This window comes from Calonectris borealis, chromosome 11 (assembly GCF_964195595.1).
Source record: "Calonectris borealis chromosome 11, bCalBor7.hap1.2, whole genome shotgun sequence".
NCBI classification, from domain to species: Eukaryota; Metazoa; Chordata; class Aves; order Procellariiformes; family Procellariidae; genus Calonectris; species Calonectris borealis.
The window spans coordinates 11,690,526-11,707,604 of record NC_134322.1 but is presented as its reverse complement, the minus strand read 5'-3'; the positions used below and the strand labels follow the sequence as shown (position 1 = coordinate 11,707,604).

Here is a 17,079-nt window from a genome sequence, read left to right as displayed (position 1 = left end):
ATATTGTGCAATCAGAGAGTTGATATACTCTAAAAGTATACTCTGAAGTAAGTTGATATACTCTAACAACATTAAACTGAACTGAATAATATTAATAACGCAATGCTATTGTAAGTGCCTTTTTCAGAACTGCTCCATTTGTTTTAGCCGAGATGGGTCATACCAAGAAGTTATGACACGATGAAAGGAGTAAGTCCACTGATGTCAAGGCTTGGGATCTAAGTGTGCAAATTAATGTTGAGTATCATACTAGCTGCTCTCCAAACTGGACTCATGAGTGTCCCTTTTGCTGTTTCTCTTATATGAAGAAATTGTGTCATAAAATCTTTTGGTCTTACTTGTATGGGCAAACCCCAACCATATATAGAAAGGTGTTGGGGAGGACTTGCCTGTACAATTAGCTTTACCATATTCAAGAACTTGTTAAAACATGCTAATATGTTGATTGCGCTAGAACATGCTGTGGTGTTGCCTTAGGTTAAAACACACTTTCCTATCAGCACATGTTACTGTGTAGCAGTATTGAATAAATAAAGAATTTTAAACAGTAGAAATTAGTGTGCTTTTTAATAGAATGTATTAATTATTTAGTTAATAAAAACTATAAATTACTATCTTACAAAGCAGGGTAAAATAAAGGAAAAGAAACCAGGTACTTTACAGATGTGAAATGTGCTTTGACTTGCCTACACCGGACATCAAATTTCTCTCTCTTAAATGTGCTTTTAGTGGATTCTGTCAAAAACCCCAACATTAGACAGGATTATTTTAAAGATGGAAGTTGTGACCATAATAATGAAAACTCATAGACAGTGCTAATGGACTACACACAGACTACATTCTTCACCTTTATAAAAGATTTTCAATAATACAGAACGTTTTGCTTTTCCATAGCACTGCAGCTAATGTCACAAGGCATTCCTGCTCCTTGGCGCATGCCTGCGACGACATCATAACGTTTTCTGTATCTACTGCTACTGTGTAAATGAAAACCCGTAATATGGCAAGCTAAATGCTTGTTGAGAGACACAGAACACTTACCAACAGTGCAAAAGAGATGTGATGAAGGCTGGATTTAAGGTTTCTATACCCTGGTGACAAGTGACAGCCCCGGGAGGTGTCTGGACTTGTTCTCTAGTGCCGCCTTCTGGCTGATCACTCCTAGTAAAATAACTCAACAGGTCCCTGAGCCAGGTGACAACATACAAAGAAGGATTAACCGGCTTTCTAAAAAGCATATGGAGAATTCCTCCCTGCAGCCTAACTCAAATAAAAAATACTGCACGACCTGGAGAGAGACCTGTCAGCCAGCATGGCGTAAGCCACGCCACCGCGCTCAGGAGGGCTGTTCTGCCGCCGCGCGTGGGAAATGCAGTTTTCTCTCCTGGACTGAACGGGTCTATTTCAGCAGTGACTCCAGATTCAGTTCTGTGATATTTGCCAGGTGATGTTTGCTCTTTGGAATCTGATTATTTGCATTTTCTCCAAAGCTGTGTTAGGTAAGTCAAGGGCAAAAGAGAATGGATCTATAAACAATGTTGTTACAAGCATTCCTCTGATTAAGAATATTATGATCTCCAAAATAACAGAGTGGAATTTTGTGATTGGTATCTTCTTCTGAAGGACGTAGATTGTGGGATCTATGCTTTACGGTGGTATCACAAGATTTGTGACTCAGAACAGCTTTGGGGAGAATGTGAGCATGACCATTTTGCACTGTTGAAACAAAACCAGGAGAAACATTTCACGGGCTGGGATGTCAGGTTCAATGCCAGTTTGGGACTGAAGGCCAGAGCTCTCTGACAGAGCAGCAAGGGCTTAGGATCATTTTGCAGTTGTCATCCATATCGCATCCTATCTCTATGATCCCAAAGCATAGCTAAAGCCCTGCCGAGGGGAGGCAAGGCAGTAAAGTCCCTGCTCGGACAGGGCACCCTCGCCTGGGAGCACAACCGGAGCCCCAGCAGCCATAAGGCGGGAAGAGCAACCCCCGCCGCTCTGTGGCAAACAGGAGCTCCAAGAAGGCCGGCGCGCGGGACGGCGACCCCCTTTCTTATTTCTTAAGCTGCTTTTAGGGAGACTCCCCCCGCCCCGGCGACACCTCGCCTCCACCCGCCGGGGCCGGCCGAGGGCGGCGGCCGGGCGGGCAGCGCCCTGCCCCCCGCCGGGCGGGAAGCGGGACGGAACATGGCGGGCCCCTCCAGTCCCCGCTTCCCCCGCCTTTCCCCGCGCCGCCGCGCATGCGCGGTAGGCGGCACACAGGCCGTATCCCTCCGCCAAGCCCCTTTTGTCGGGGATATTTGAGTAATAAGATAATACCTGCACCCCATGGTAAGTGCCGGGCGCCCCTCGATGCGCTGCCCGCGGGCGGCCCGCGCCGCCTGACGCCCGGGTGCGGGCTGGCGGCGGGGCAGCGCGGCGCGGCACTGCGCCCCTCCCCTCCGCTCGCTGTGTCCCTCCGCCAGGCGCAGCGGGGACTTTTGTGTGGGGCTTTTGGGCGCCGATGAGCGGCGGCCTCCGGCGCCCCTGGTTGTTGTCGCGGCGGCGGCGGCCGGGCCGGCAGCACGGTAAGGCCCCATCCCCGCGCCCTGTCTCTCCCTCACCCCCCCGGGCCGGCCAAGCTTTTCCAGGTCAGTCTGCGCCTTTGTATAGGGCCCTGTTACCGGATGTGGAAGTTGATCTCTTCGCTGGTAAAAAATAATTCCACTTCCCCCGGAACCCGGCGCCGCGGCTCCCTCCGCAGCGCCCAGCCCAGCCAGGATTTCCTGTTGGGGAGAGCGGGCGCGCTGGCCGGCCTTCCGGGGACCCCGCCGCGCGGGGGGCGCGGGCAGCGCCGGCGGCGGCCTGGGCCGCGGCGGCGGCCTGGGCGGCCCGCGGGGCGCTGGGCGCGGCCCGTGGGGCAGGGCCTGCGCCGGGGTTGGGGGCCGCCGCGCGGCCGGCGGGCGGGGGGGGACGGGTTGCCTCGGGGCGCAGCTGCCCGCGCTCTCCCGCGGCTGCCTCTGTCCCGCGGCTGCCACGCAGGCCCGGGCGAGCGCGGCGCGCCCGGCGAGGGGCCCAGGCGCTGAGGGGCAGAGCGGGGCCCGGCTTGTCCCGCGTCTTTCCCCGCCGGGCAGCCCGGTCTGGGCCGCGTGGGGACGGTCTCGGGCCTCGCGTGGGGCGGGGTGGCCGGGTGCTGTCACGGCCCGGGGGCGACTGAGCTGCGTGCCGGAGCTTGGCGCCAAAGGTGCCCTGAGGAGAGGCAGCTTCGGTGGGAGGGGAGCGCTTCCCTCCTCTGCAGTGTCCCTCGCCCGCGGTCTGTAACTCTTGCTTTGGACTCTTAATAAAGCATATGATGGGAGCATAAATGTGGGATAAGACATGTTAGTTCGGACTGGTTTTGTTTTTTCTCCTAGTAGTCAAAGTAGTTTCTGTTGGTAAGACACTGACTGATAGCACGTTGGTGAAAGCCCCTGTAGGAAGTCTTCTGTGCTTAGAGTTTTTAACGTAAAGCAGTTGTATGTTGTCCTTCAACCTGCTTTCTAAGGTAGCTTTTACTTAATGGCAAATGCTGCATATTAGAGTTAAATGTGCTAAAAGTTGTGAATGCACACCTTGGAGTACTTTGGCTGAATGGTTTTTTAAAATTATGACTTCTGAAATATTAGTAAGACTAAGCAGTTTGGTTGAAGTGTGTACACATATAGAAATACTTGTAAGGGTACGTAAATCTGCTGTGTAAGGTTAAAAGTATACATGGCAGATCAGCATACCCTAGGTGTAGACTTTTGTTTGTGACCCACTTTCTTTGCTGAAAACAGTTTGTTTTCTAGGGTTTTTTTAGGCCTATGTGCTAGACAGAAACTGTTGAGGAAGATTTCTGATAATAAAACATGCTTTAATTAGAGAGGCTGGTGATTTTTGTTTGAGGAATTTTTCAAGTTTCAGTTAATCTGAGACATACTCTTAAGACTGTAGTACAGTTCAAAGGCTACATCACAAGCCTTTAGATTCTTCATGTCAGTCATAGCTGCCATAATGTAACCTTTTTGGTATCTAGTGCAAAACTTATTTATGAAAGCTTTGTAGCTTGTTGGCAGTGCCAACCCAAATCTTGGCTGGTGCCAATGGTTCACCCTTGTTGCATAATAATATTCTTTAGCTGTTGCATTTTGTTGCAGATAACGGCCAAATCGGTGCTCTCCTTTTTAAGGACAAGACTTTTCTATCATCTGCATTATTTAATGGAATTATGTTGATGATTGGTGCTAATTTAAATTAATGTATGAACCTAATTGGAGGACAGACCTGCATAAATACAGGCTTGACTATCTTAACCACCAAGCTATTTTTTGCTTTTCTGATCTCTTTTCTCAGATCAGATGTTTTTCATCTGATGCATGTATAGTCCAACATGAAGGTCATATTGCTGTTTAAACAAACTAGAGGGAATTTAGTTACAAACACAACATGGTCATAGAGGAAAGGTGAAAGCACTGGAATTAAAGCCGACTGCTATTAATATATTAGTGTAATTTTCATTATCGTAATAGAAGTGTGGATACTCTAAGCCTATGATATTTATATTAAGATTTGAAGTATGACATGTGAAATCATTGTCAAAATACATTTGGAAGAGTATGATTCCCTTAGGAAACTACAGGAACTTTTTGAGTTTATCCCATGTAAGTCGCTATAATCACTGCTAAATGATATATAAGGTGAAATCACATCAAAGTTTTTAATAGATGCTAGCACATGGAAATACGCCTAGGTTTAATGCAGACCTCCTGGTTCCTTTAAAAGTTACAAAACTGTAACTGAAATAAAAAACTTCTTAGAAGTTGTTTTGAATTCAAGTATTGTGCTGTTATGTCAGGATGTTAAAAAACTAAAAAATAAAGCAAGTTGATCTGTTGTTTCAATTCTAATAATGATCAAAACTGAGTGCTTGATTGAAGATTTAAATAGTTATTGCTAACTATTTATACTCTGTACTTAAAAATATTTTTGACCTTGGTATGGATAGGCATATAAAATTAGTTAGAAATTGCTATTCTGAATTTCTAGCAATACTGTGCAATATTGAAATCAGTAGGGTGATAGCATTTCTGAAGATCAGGTCTGGGGAACCAGGTTGATTTTTTTGAAATAGTGGAAAGAAAAAGACATTCTGAAAAGGGCATTCTTTTTCCAGAGGTAATGGATGTGAGAGATGATGGGTCTCAAGCTATCTTCCAAGTATGATTCTGCTGCATGTCACTTCAGTAGGGAAACCTGTTTAATTAGCATTTTATGGAACTTTGTCCTGGGGTATTTAGGAATGATTGCAAATGCTTATCATAGATACGGCATATATTTATTCAGTTTCCCTTCCAGTAAATTGCACTAGTGCAGTCCATGCTCGTCTCGTGTAAGTATGTCTCTTTTAGGAGCATGCCTTGGTAGAAGTACACTGGCAGCTGCGAGATCTCCATGTTAGCAGGTGTTCTGCAACAAGTGTTTTGTGCCTGTTGATTTTGATCGGCTGATGTTCACCACCGCAGTGGTAGAATGGGAATAAAGGTTGGGTCCAGGATCCTTGGGGCAGCACACCAGTCTGAAAGGTGCTGCAATATTTTAAGTCAAACTTAATCTTCTTCCTTTGGACTGCAGACTCTGCTGCTCTGTTGTCTGTAGGCTGCGGTGTGGGATCCCAGGCTTCCCAAGCTGCATGTTTTTCAGCTCCTCTCCTTCCCCACAGAGCCCATTTTGCACACAGTTCCACCTAAACTCCGGTCGAGTGCTGTTATATACCCCTCCGGTAACAGCATGATGTTCAGAGTTTTACAGAATGTAAAAAAACTTAAATCTAAGATGGATACAAAAAAGCAGTATGATTTCCTATTGAACATAAGTAAAATAGCAATAATAACTTGATGTGAATTTTAATTACCAGTTCATTGTGGCATCTGGCTAATGATACTGTACAGAATGCATTGCAATAATGAAATGTGGAAGTTCAGGAGCTGCTTAACGCAGAGAAGTCCAAACCTAGCAGAAGCTCTTCCCTATTTACTCAATTGTAGACAGAACCCTCTGTTCCTAAAGTTGTGTAGGAGCTATTAAAGTCTGGAAACATACTCAGATTGCCATGAGAATAACTGTAATAGTCTCAAGACTTTATTTCAGAGCCAGTGATGTTTTTATTCTCTGAAAGAATCCTCTTATAAAGCATTACCCAGCTGTCGTGCTAGCCAAGCTTCATGGAAATGACAGTTACTGAAGAGTACCCTCTAACGCAGTTCAGCAGAGTTGATTTGTAACACTACGTGGAGTAGCAGCAGTACTTAACTAAGAGTGCTGCTTTGAAATGGAAATAGTATTTCAATTTTAAATATATTTAATTGTACTACATGTAGAACTTTGCTTTTGATAGTATCACTATTGTAATGTGACTAACTGATCTCAAGAGAACAGCTGAAGAATTTTTCTGGAAAGGGAAGAAAGGGAAATTCTGACACTGCAGACCTGCATTGGTATGTCCCAGTACTACCAGTGGAAGAAAATGGGGGGAAGTATGGGGCATGTTATTATTCAAGGGTTTCCTGACCTTACAGTACTGGTCCTTGGAACGGTCTGCCAAGTAGAAATCAGCTTTGGATTGACTACTCTTGAGAAATTTTGTGAATGCTAGTATTTGTTGGTTAAAAGTGACTAAATGTGCATGAGTCTTTTGTTGGAAAGGCCTCTTTAGTTGCTGTTGTTAGTGCATTATTGACATATAATGTGACTTTTATTTTTGAGTTCGTGTAATTTTGCTAGGTTTTTAACTTTCTTCCACTAGATGGCCCAAGCATGCTTTCAAGTACCCTGAGAACTGAAACTTTTACTTCATTTCTAAAATAAATTTGTGTTGTTTTAACTGAAGTTAAAATTCTGCATCATGAAACACATGTAAACTTCTGTGATGCTTTGCTCTTGTTTAAAATACAAACACTTTATATCAACCAAGAGAGTGTTGGTTAATGTAAGTAATACCTGGTAATGAAAGTTACGTCATGTATGATCTTCCATGTCCCTCTTTTTTCCTTGATTGGAACATTTCTTACTGAGTGTACTACAATGCTATTTAGTTTTGCATTGAGATGAGAACTGATGTACTGTCACTCTGACAGCGTGTTCAACAGTAGTAGCTCAGAGAGACTCTGAAAATGTGTCGATCTCAGGCTGAAGTTTGTCCCTAACATCTCCTGGGAGTGAGACTTGTATTTTGCAGGCCACCATAACTGAATTTTTTTGCTGCTTGATTTTGCTGCATAGGGTTTTGGTAACAACTTTGCAGTTTGTTCCACCAGTATATAGATGAGGTCAGTGGGTTCTGAATACGTGTAGTTGTTAAATGTACAGACTATAATTTAATTCATCTATTTTTGTTGTTTAACACACATCAAGTATAAGCTTGTTATCAAGGCTGTCTTTTTGGTTAGTGGAGAAAGACAGGTATACATAGAAGGCAGCTCTCACCATGAGGGCGGTCGGACACTGGAATGAGGCTGAAGAAGTGGTGGGATGTTCATCCACAGAGACATTCAAAACTCAACAGGACCAAGCCGTGCACAGCCTGAGCCTGTTGGCCCAGCTCTGACTGGGAGATTGAACTAGGTGACCTTGAGAGGTCCCGTCCAGCCTCAATTATTCTGTAACTCCAAAAGGAGACTTTATTAGTTCCTGTTCTCTACTGGTGTTTAAAACAAAAATAAATATAAGGAAAATGAATTGTTGTCTTTCCGAATTAGTTCCTAACTTCAGTTTTGCACTAAGTTTCAGCTTTCCTTTTGCTTCTGAGGACCTTGATGTGGTGGTATTGGACCACCAGAAAAAGTGTGTGTGTTTGTGTGTGCTTTTTTCCTTCTTAAATTGCCACCCCCCACCAAAAAAAAAGGGTGCCATATAAAGAGAGTGCTATATTCCTTCATTTCACTGCTGCACTTGCCGAATGCCCTCTCTGTCCTATTATTGTTTTGTATCATTACTCCTAATGTCTCCCTTTAACGGGGATAGTAGATTTTCTCTTATTCCTGTTTCTCTTTTGCTCTTTTTCTTTATGGAAGAGAGTCAGCTGTTTTCCCTTCCTCTGCATCTGACTCTGTGCTCCTTTTTTCCTTCCTTTTCCCATTGTCAGTATTTGTCCTGTCCTGCCACCTTCCTGCTCCTCGTCCCTTTTCTGGCTGGAGACAAATCAACATGTCCATGTGTACTAGAAGTATGGACATAAATGGAGTATTATCTTGGTGAAGGGGATATTGCTGCCTGCAGTCAGTTCTGTAGACAAAGAGGTAATCTGCTCCGGTTCATGGCTCTACTGATACATGTTGGAGTTGTGCAGTTGCAGTATTTCCGTCTTCCTTTCCAATTTCTTCCAAAGTCAATAGCTTTCAGCTTATTGAGCAATATACCACACAAATTTTGCCAGTTGAGCCAGGTGCAGAGAACTTTCTAGTTATGTTGGTTTTGTGATAGAAGTGTATGTTTAAGACAAGGGATTAAAAAATGATCCTATTGGGATTTCTTTCTGAACTGATATGCTCTAACTTTGTATAGGAAATTGCAACTGCTGTTATTAGTAATACAGGCTTAATGTTGCTTGTGACTGGAAACCAATCTGATGAAAGTAATTCCAGTCTTAGAGTCCTGGTAGTGGAAAACACAGGTATAGGACTAAAACGTTAATGATGTATTTTGGTAGCGTGAGTTATGGCTTAGTTCTAATTTTTCTTTTTACTGAGAAGATTTAATAGCAAGTATGAAATAGAGTGGGTTTAAAAAGATGTTATACTAGGAAATCTTTGGTGCAACAGAAACATAGGTGTCATTTGTCTATGTATAGTTTTGTGTGCTCTGTATTATATGGAAGTTTGAGTGCTGTAAAAGGGTGATTATCTAAAGATGATGTGAAAGTTTTTCAGCTAGTATCTTGGTCATGACTCAGTCAAAATTTTGCAGTTAATATGTTTTTAGGTTGAAGCAGGTAGTAATGTTTGTTTTCAGGCAGACAGTTCATGTATCTGATGCAAATAGTACAATAATATATGCCTATTGCGTCATTTTGTAGCTAGGAATACAGAAATTATATTTTAGGGTGAACAAAATGAAGTAATAGTGATGGACAAGATGTCAGAAAGGTGTTGTGTTTCATATCTATCTAAATACATTTATGTAGTGGCACCTCTTAAATACGTATAGGCATTTTGAATGTAGTGCCTTTGGGTGTGTGACATAACAGCCATGATGTAGCATCATTTGAAAGCTGGACAAAGCTGCAGCAGATTACAGTATCAGGTGAGAGCTTCTAAACCACTTTCTACTATAAGAAATGTGCATCCAGTTCAGTTTAAATTTAGTGTGATATAACTTTGCAGCTGCTATGGTTACAGCATTGTAATACTGCAGTCTTCCCCCCAGTGTCAGTTCTGTTTGGCTGACAAAAGTAATTCTAAAATCAAGCTGCTTATTGCAATCCTGTTCTCATGGCTAAAATACCAACTCTAGTTTTTGATCTTTTCAAGTAGTTCAGAAATAATAATTAAAAAAATGACAGCGGCATTTGTGTACTTAAAATACTTAAAATAGTATTAATGTTGTTATTTTTTCTTTATATTACTTTATGTCCTTCACTAGATGTCACTAGTAGATTTGGGAAAGAAACTTTTAGAAGCTGCACGAGCAGGTCAAGATGACGAAGTTCGCATTTTGATGGCAAATGGAGCACCTTTTACCACAGATTGGGTAATGAAAACTTTTGCAGTGTTCAGTAAATCCTCTTACTTTTCTCACCTGAAGAAGAAAATAGGCTTATTACAATTGAGCATTTGTATTGGAAGCCTTGGGAGTTTCTTCTTGGAATTCTGCAATTACATCATCTAATGTCTAATTCAAAATTAAAATTGTCTGTTTCTTCCTATGACCTCCTACTGATTTTAGTAACAGACTGTGAGTGAGCTCATTTCTGGTGGCTTTTAAGATGAACTTTGGAATGGTTGATGGGAGAAAGCAGCAATCATGCTCCTATTTATTGTGTTTATGCATTTAGTGTAGTAAGAGGTCTGAATTAAGAAAGCAGTCCCAACTACCTAACGTGCAGCTGAGAGTTCCCTGATACAGGGGTTCTGAGTTGTCTTTTGGAGGTGCCTATTTTTGAATAGGTTGTATAGGGAGGTCAGGTACCTAAAATTCTAGGGTATTTACAGGCCCTTAAGAGCCTTAATCTACTTAGTGACCTAACTTTCAAGTTGACTCTGTTTTGAGCAGGAGATTGGACTTAAATGACTTCCAGAGGTCCCTTCCAATGTTGGTATGGCATGTTGACCAACACTAAAAATGGGATTAGGCCCCTTGAAACATCACACCTCAAAAAGACAGAAAAAACATAGCACAGACCTCAAAAAGTTGCATCCAGTGAGGTGTTTTTAGTGTGTTGTGATTATTGGAAAAAAAAAAAATCTAAACTTTTTTTTTTTCCTCTTTATACTCTGTAAAAGTCCTGACAGCTTCTTTCCTTGAGACTGCAAGGGAAAATTATTTTGAAGTAATGGCCTGACACCCGAGTTCGATAGCTCCAGAATAAGAAGAAATACTTCATACTGACATCTGTTAAAACTCCACTTTTTCCGTTACATTACAGTTGGGAACATCTCCACTTCATCTAGCAGCACAGTATGGACACTACTCAACAACAGAAGTGTTGCTGCGCGCAGGTGTAAGTCGGGATGCCAGAACCAAAGTGGACAGAACTCCATTACATATGGCAGCATCAGAAGGCCATGCCAGCATAGTAGAAGTCTTACTTAAGGTAAAGACTGCTGAAACAAGGTCTGAGGAGGTGATATTACAATGGTTTATGATCAACTATTTGCAATTTCCTTTTAGTCATGAAACCAACATTGAAATGATACGAATATTTATACTGTGTGCATTGGGTGCTTTGTTTTCCTGTTAAACTGTAATTTATTTTAACATTAAAATCATCATTATTTCAGGTGAGTTATTTATTGCTGTTTCAAAATAAGACTACTTCCTAATTTGACATTGTGTGAGTAACAACTTTTAAAACCAAGACATGTTATGTTTTAGGGAGTCTTTAATCTTTGGAGGCAAATAATTTATTTGGTAGTTGGATTGAAGTACTTTTTATTAAAAATCTGTAAATGTGAGATAACAGGACATTACTGCTGGAGAAGGACAATTTTGGGCTTCATTCTGTGACCAGCATTATTTAATTCAGATACTTCTAATGACATAGTTTATGCAATGATCTTGTTTGTAGCACGGTGCTGATGTCAATGCGAAGGACATGCTCAAAATGACTGCACTTCACTGGGCTACTGAACATAACCACCAAGAAGTTGTAGAACTCTTAATAAAGTACGGAGCAGATGTTCACGCTCAGAGTAAATTTTGCAAAACGGCATTAGATATTGCAGTAGACAATGGAAATGAAGACCTTGCAGAAATATTACAGGTAACTTTTGATTCATGACGTTAAGGAAACTTACAGCAAAGTACTTGTTTACGCATGGGATAAACCAAGCTTTTAATATAGCAGCTGTGAGACCATGTATTGACTGCTAATGCTAAACTCCAGTCTAGTTCAAGACATGGAAATGAGATTAATGTTAGTAAACATTAGTTGGCTAAAGAGCATTTTCACCACCTACAAAGTCAAGGATAAGTATCCTTTATTTTCTTAAATTTGAGCGTTGTAGTACACAGAACTAGGTGGAGTCTTCACAAGCAAGGCGTAAAACTTAACTCCCTACTCTGCCGATATGTTTTGACTATACCCTGTTGTTCAGTTAGCTTCATATATGGATATTAATTTTCTAACAATTGGAGATCAGGAGAGGAAAGAAGAGATGGCAATTTTTCCAGAATTAGAAAAACTAGGATTGAATTGTTGAAGTGATTGGAATCGGGATTATAATAGATACTTCCATGGAAGTGTGTGCTCACTGTTCAGTAGTGTTCTTAAAGGCAAATTTAGTGCTTAGCATTATTGAGAAAAGAATAGAAAGCAAATGAAAAATACCATTATGCCACTGTATAAATCTGTTGTTCCCCTACATCTTGAACTGTATGAACTTCTGGTCTGTTCCTTTAGCTTCCTCTTCATTGCAGAAAGGATATAGTAAATAAAAGTCAATAGTAATTCAAAGAAAGACAAAAAGAAGAATTGCCAATTCATGGCAATTACTAAGCTGTGAGAGCCGATTTTCATGGCATGTGGCTGCCACAGCAGTCCTGGTTCTTCAGGCCTGTATTTTAGATACTTGAGCTTGCACATCTACAAAAGGCCCATGTCCTTATATGGTCCTCTTTGTTTACAATAAATGGTAAGGAGAAGTAGCAATGTGTCATTATTCTCTTTCACTTCAACAGACTTTTTGTCTTTAGATTTCAACCAGAAAAAGTTTCTCATGTACTTACACAGAGCACAAGATGTGACACGATGTGTATCTATTGCATGAGTATAACGAGGGAGATCCTCTCTGGAATGCGCAATAATTCTAGTTCTTACAAGGTAAATAACTTCTTTATACCTACAATTGGAATGAATGATATTATCTTTGTCTCCTAGATTGCAATGCAGAACCAAATCAATACGAATCCAGAGAGTCCAGACACTGTGACGATACATGCAGCGACACCGCAGTTCATCATCGGACCTGGAGGGGTGGTGAACCTAACAGGTCTGGTATCTTCTGCAAATACATCAAATGGAACAGGTATTTAGATACCTATAGGATAGCTACTGGGATTTGATACTTTAATTGATTTTCACCATTTAGTGAAAAGGCTTGAGGAAAAACAGTGGTAAGAATACAGTAGTTACCATGTTCCTCTTCATTGTTTTTTGTGTGTCGTAAATATGTAGGTACTTAAAACAACAGTCTTCACAGAGGTAAATTACCAGAAGTTGTATTTGCTTAACAAACTTGCCTTCAGAATAGCACTTTGGTTTAGCAGAACGTTGCTGAGAATAGAATGTGTGTTAAAAGCTTCAGTGCGATAATAATAAAAAAAGGGACTTCACTGGTTTTAAATTTATCAGCTAACTTTTTTTTTCATCCTACTAGATGAAACAGGAGTGTCTGCTGTACAGTTTGGAAATTCATCGACGTCAGTATTAGCCACATTGGCAGCTTTAGCAGAAGCATCAGCTCCACTGTCTAATTCTTCAGAAACACCAGGTTAGAAAGCTAAGTAATTTAATAAAGTAAAAGTACATAACTGGTGCTTTTGGAGATACAGTTCATACAGAAATGAAATTACAATCTTCCTTCCTTTTTTCAGCGTGAACAAAATTTTTCCTTTACTTTCACCTGGAAGGTTGCCAGATTTGTATGTACAATTATTTCTTAATAAGATTTCTGAACACAACTGGTATTTCTGTGCCTAATGTGAGTAGCATTCATCTTGCTGAAAGCAAGCATAATTCAGGAGATTGAATTCACATCTTTGTCTACATACAGTCTAGCTGCATTTGGTGGGAGAATGTTTTCTTTGAATGCTTCTTTCTGTTAAATATTGGGAAATGGCCCCCAGTGTTGTTTGCGTATACTTTGTCAGCATTTTTTTAATCTTTCACCCAAAAGGCACAAGAATATTTTGTGATCTTAATGTGCAGTTTGCGCATTAGACTGTCTATGGATCTTTTTTTTTTAACTTTGAGGCATTCTACTTGCATTTTTAACAATATGTAGTCATTCGTATGTCCCACTTCATGGGATGCTGGTACGCTGTCATGGCACTTCAGGTAGACATAAGGCTAGCAATACATTATTGTTCTCCTAGAAAGAAGCAGCCCGCATCCCTCACTGCAGCTGTATGCATGCTCCCTTATTTCATAAAGCCATGACAAGAAGCCAGAAAGGGACAAGGAATTCCATTGCCTGTAGTTCCCAAGTTTTGCATTCCTCTTTCTTAACACAAGAACCCTTCACCCTGCCCTGTGGATCTTTGCCAGTTACTGCTTTGTCTGAGAAAAACTTTGGTCCAGGTTCCATACTCTGCAAGTTGCCCTGGATATCTTTCTCCATTCTTTCTGAATAATGTGGTGCTTGCTTTGTGTACTTCTTCACTTTTGTTCATTACCACATGCAAAGTGAAGAAAGAAATGGCAGTCAGGAGTCTTATAATCAAAGTGGATTATAAAGACTAGTCATTACCACTAACAGGTTTGAGAAAGAGAGACGTAAGCAAGGAAAAGACCTCCTTTTATAATTTAAGCAAGTTGTAATACCGTCTACAATAACGTTAAAATGTGATCAAAAGCTTCCGAATTATTGAAAGTTACTTTATAAGAGGATGCCACTAAACTTCTGTTCCAGACTATATTTTCCAATTATGGTGTATGTTAATATCTTGCCATTGCATAAAAAATCAGGTAAAACTAGCACTTCGGAGGTCAAGTGCTATGTTAATTCTTTGTTAGCTAGCTTTGGGACACAGAAATCCCTAGTTTTTTTCTCTGAAGTAGGCTATATGGTGTGGTTGAATAAAAACTTCTGTTATCCTGGGAGTCCCAAAAGGTGTTTTGGTGGAGGCCTGGCTTTCTAAAGAAAGCTGTGAAGTATTTCATGCATACTTTACTTGCCCAGTGCTGTTTTGCATACGTTGCTCCGCAGTTTTCTCAGGCAATATGATATACCTGTAGCTATTGGAGTTTTATGGTAGGCCAGATTACTTTTTTGTTTATTTAGTATTTATAGTATTTATTATACTGACATACAGCACTATAGCCTTATTTCCAAGTTAGCCTGGGATTTTGAGCACTGATTAGTGATGTAATGTGTAGCAAGATGAGCCTAACTTCAAAACCAATGGCTGGAGATCAGTATGGAGAGCAACAACCCTCTGTCAATGAAGGATTTATGATGCTCTTGGTAACCTAAATTTTTCTGAACACGTTTCTAAAGAAATGCATTTATTTTGCTTTTTTCTTGGTGATGGTCAGTATGATAAATTTTACAGAACTGAGATACGTTGCGTGGCCAAAGTCTTTAGTGCTTAAAAATTCTCACAGAATTCAGCTCTGCAGGTGGCATCATTCTTAAGGACACAGTTTACACTGAAAATATAGAAGAGATCTGTACTGTCAGACTTGCTGGCATGACAGCTGCATCCCAACATATACCTGAGTTTTCAACTCTTAAGTATTTTGAAGTCCTGCAGGATTTCTTGTTAATACCGCTCTGCTCTTCTAGTACGTCTCAAAGCAGTACCTAAGTATAGCTATACCGTTTTATGACATTGAAATATTGCAAGTGAAGTGGGTGATTCAAAACCAGAATGCAGTGCCTTTCATTACAGAAGAAGCTGCTGATGTTTTCAATCAATTAATATATTTCAGTGAAACTCAGATCTAATTGTAGGAGAGAGAAACTCGAGAAGAGATTGCATGGGATTACGGAACATTAAATGTGTATCCAGGACTCAGTAGTAGATAGACTTTGGTAACTAACTGAGTGTTCTCATGTTTCATGGCCCTACCCTTGCAGTGGTGGAGCGTAACCTATGTTACAAGTCAGTAAACCACTGAAGATAAAAATTATTAGAGAGGAGGCAGGGGATGACAGGCAGGAAGGAATAAGCTTGAAGTCTTGATGCAGTAGCTTCCCACCTTCAGTAATGCAGTGTGCATCACACCTAACCCTCCTGTTTTTTTCAGTTCTTCTGCTTTGATTTTTATGCAGATGTGTGGGCAATCTTGCAGAATCTTACTGTCTGCAAATTATTTCCTGGGTTCTTACTCCTTTAATAGTTTATAAAGTGTAAAGAATACAAAAGCAGCTTTTTGTCACCTGTGCATCAGTAGTACGTGTGTTCAAGGGGGAAAAAAAAAAAAAGAAAAACAACAACAAAAAAAACCTTTCTCTTTGTGCTCATCTTGTAAAAGATCCATTTATAAATACTCTCAAAAATTGTAGGATTGAGAATTCTGGTTTTGGCTCTTACCTTGTATTTAGCCTCCTGTATTTAAGACTGTATAAACTTGGTGTCCTGGTTTCGGCTGGGGTAGAGTTAAATTTCTTCCTAGTGCTGTGTTTTGGATTTAGCATGAGAAGAATGTTGATAACACACTGATGTTTTCAGTTGTTGCTAAGTACCCTGCTAGTGAAGGACATTCAGCTTAAAAAAAACGCCAAACAAACAAAACAAAAAAAAACCCACCAAACACACACACCAAAAACAAGCATTGGGAGGGGGCATAGTCAGGACAGCTAGCCCAGCTGGCCAGCGGGGTATTCCATACTGTGTGACGTCATGCTCAGTATGTGAATGGTAGGCATGTGCCAGGAAGTAGCAATCGCTACTTGGTTATCGGACAGCGCAGGTGGTGAGCAATTGCATTGTGCATCACTCATTTTGTATATTCTATCATTATTATTATTATTTTCCCTTTTCTGTTCTATTAAACGGTCTTTATTTCAACCCACGAGTTTTTCTCACTCTTACCCTTCCAATTCCCTCCCCATCCCACTGAGGGTGGGGGAGTGAGCGAGCGGCTGCATGGGGTTTGACTGCCTGCCAGGTTAAACCACGACACTTGGACAAAGCACTTAGGTTCTGCCTTTTATGTTATTTCTGTCTAGGTTTTTCTCTTTCCAAGTTAACTTTACCGTGCTCTCTTCCCCCTAGTTCCTCGTGTGTCTCAGTTAAAAACACATCAGTTTTGTAAAATCAAAAAAAGAAAGGTGCTTCTCACTGGAGCTGAATAGAATCATGCTTTTTTCAATTGTTACTCAAGTGTATATGAGGACATGGATGCTACGTACAAACGTGGTGCATAATGTATGTATGGAACTCAGAGTTGGATTAGAGAAAAATCTGGTTTAAGATGTGTATTTGGAATGCAGTATTTGGTGTGCTTATGTTGGAATTAGGCATATGTCTTACTGTATATGCAGGTGTTCTCCCCCGCACACACTGCAGAAGAAGATGATGCACATTAATACAGAGATTCTTGAAAATAATAGTGCTGCTGTTTTAAATGACTTCAGCTTTCAATGACTTCAGCTTTCCTTCAGTGTATGAAGTAGTGTGGTAACTAGTGATTATATG

The 17,079-nt window shown here is 40.9% G+C and overlaps 1 protein-coding gene across 8 annotated transcripts in view; it reads left to right on the top strand.

Moving 5' to 3' along the window:
* Positions 1-2,310: 2,310 nt before the first annotated feature.
* The window catches only part of GABPB1 (GA binding protein transcription factor subunit beta 1), a 27,706-nt gene continuing 12,937 nt past the window's right edge, over positions 2,311-17,079 (top strand). For 2 of the 8 annotated variants that reach the window (XR_012675221.1, XM_075159990.1), the window contains exons 1-6: positions 2,311-2,331; positions 9,637-9,744; positions 10,640-10,807; positions 11,282-11,476; positions 12,593-12,740; positions 13,092-13,205. Coding sequence is in view for 7 of the 8 variants with exons in the window: in XM_075159990.1 (XP_075016091.1) it covers positions 2,329-2,331; positions 9,637-9,744; positions 10,640-10,807; positions 11,282-11,476; positions 12,593-12,740; positions 13,092-13,205 (736 nt within the window). In the remaining variant the exon portion in view is untranslated. Of the gene's footprint in view, positions 2,332-2,364; positions 2,568-2,611; positions 2,631-7,020; positions 9,298-9,636; positions 9,745-10,639; positions 10,808-11,281; positions 11,477-12,592; positions 12,741-13,091; positions 13,206-17,079 lie in introns of those variants that run through there. The other 6 variants (XM_075159994.1, XM_075159995.1, XM_075159991.1 and 3 more) reach the window with 6 other exon arrangements.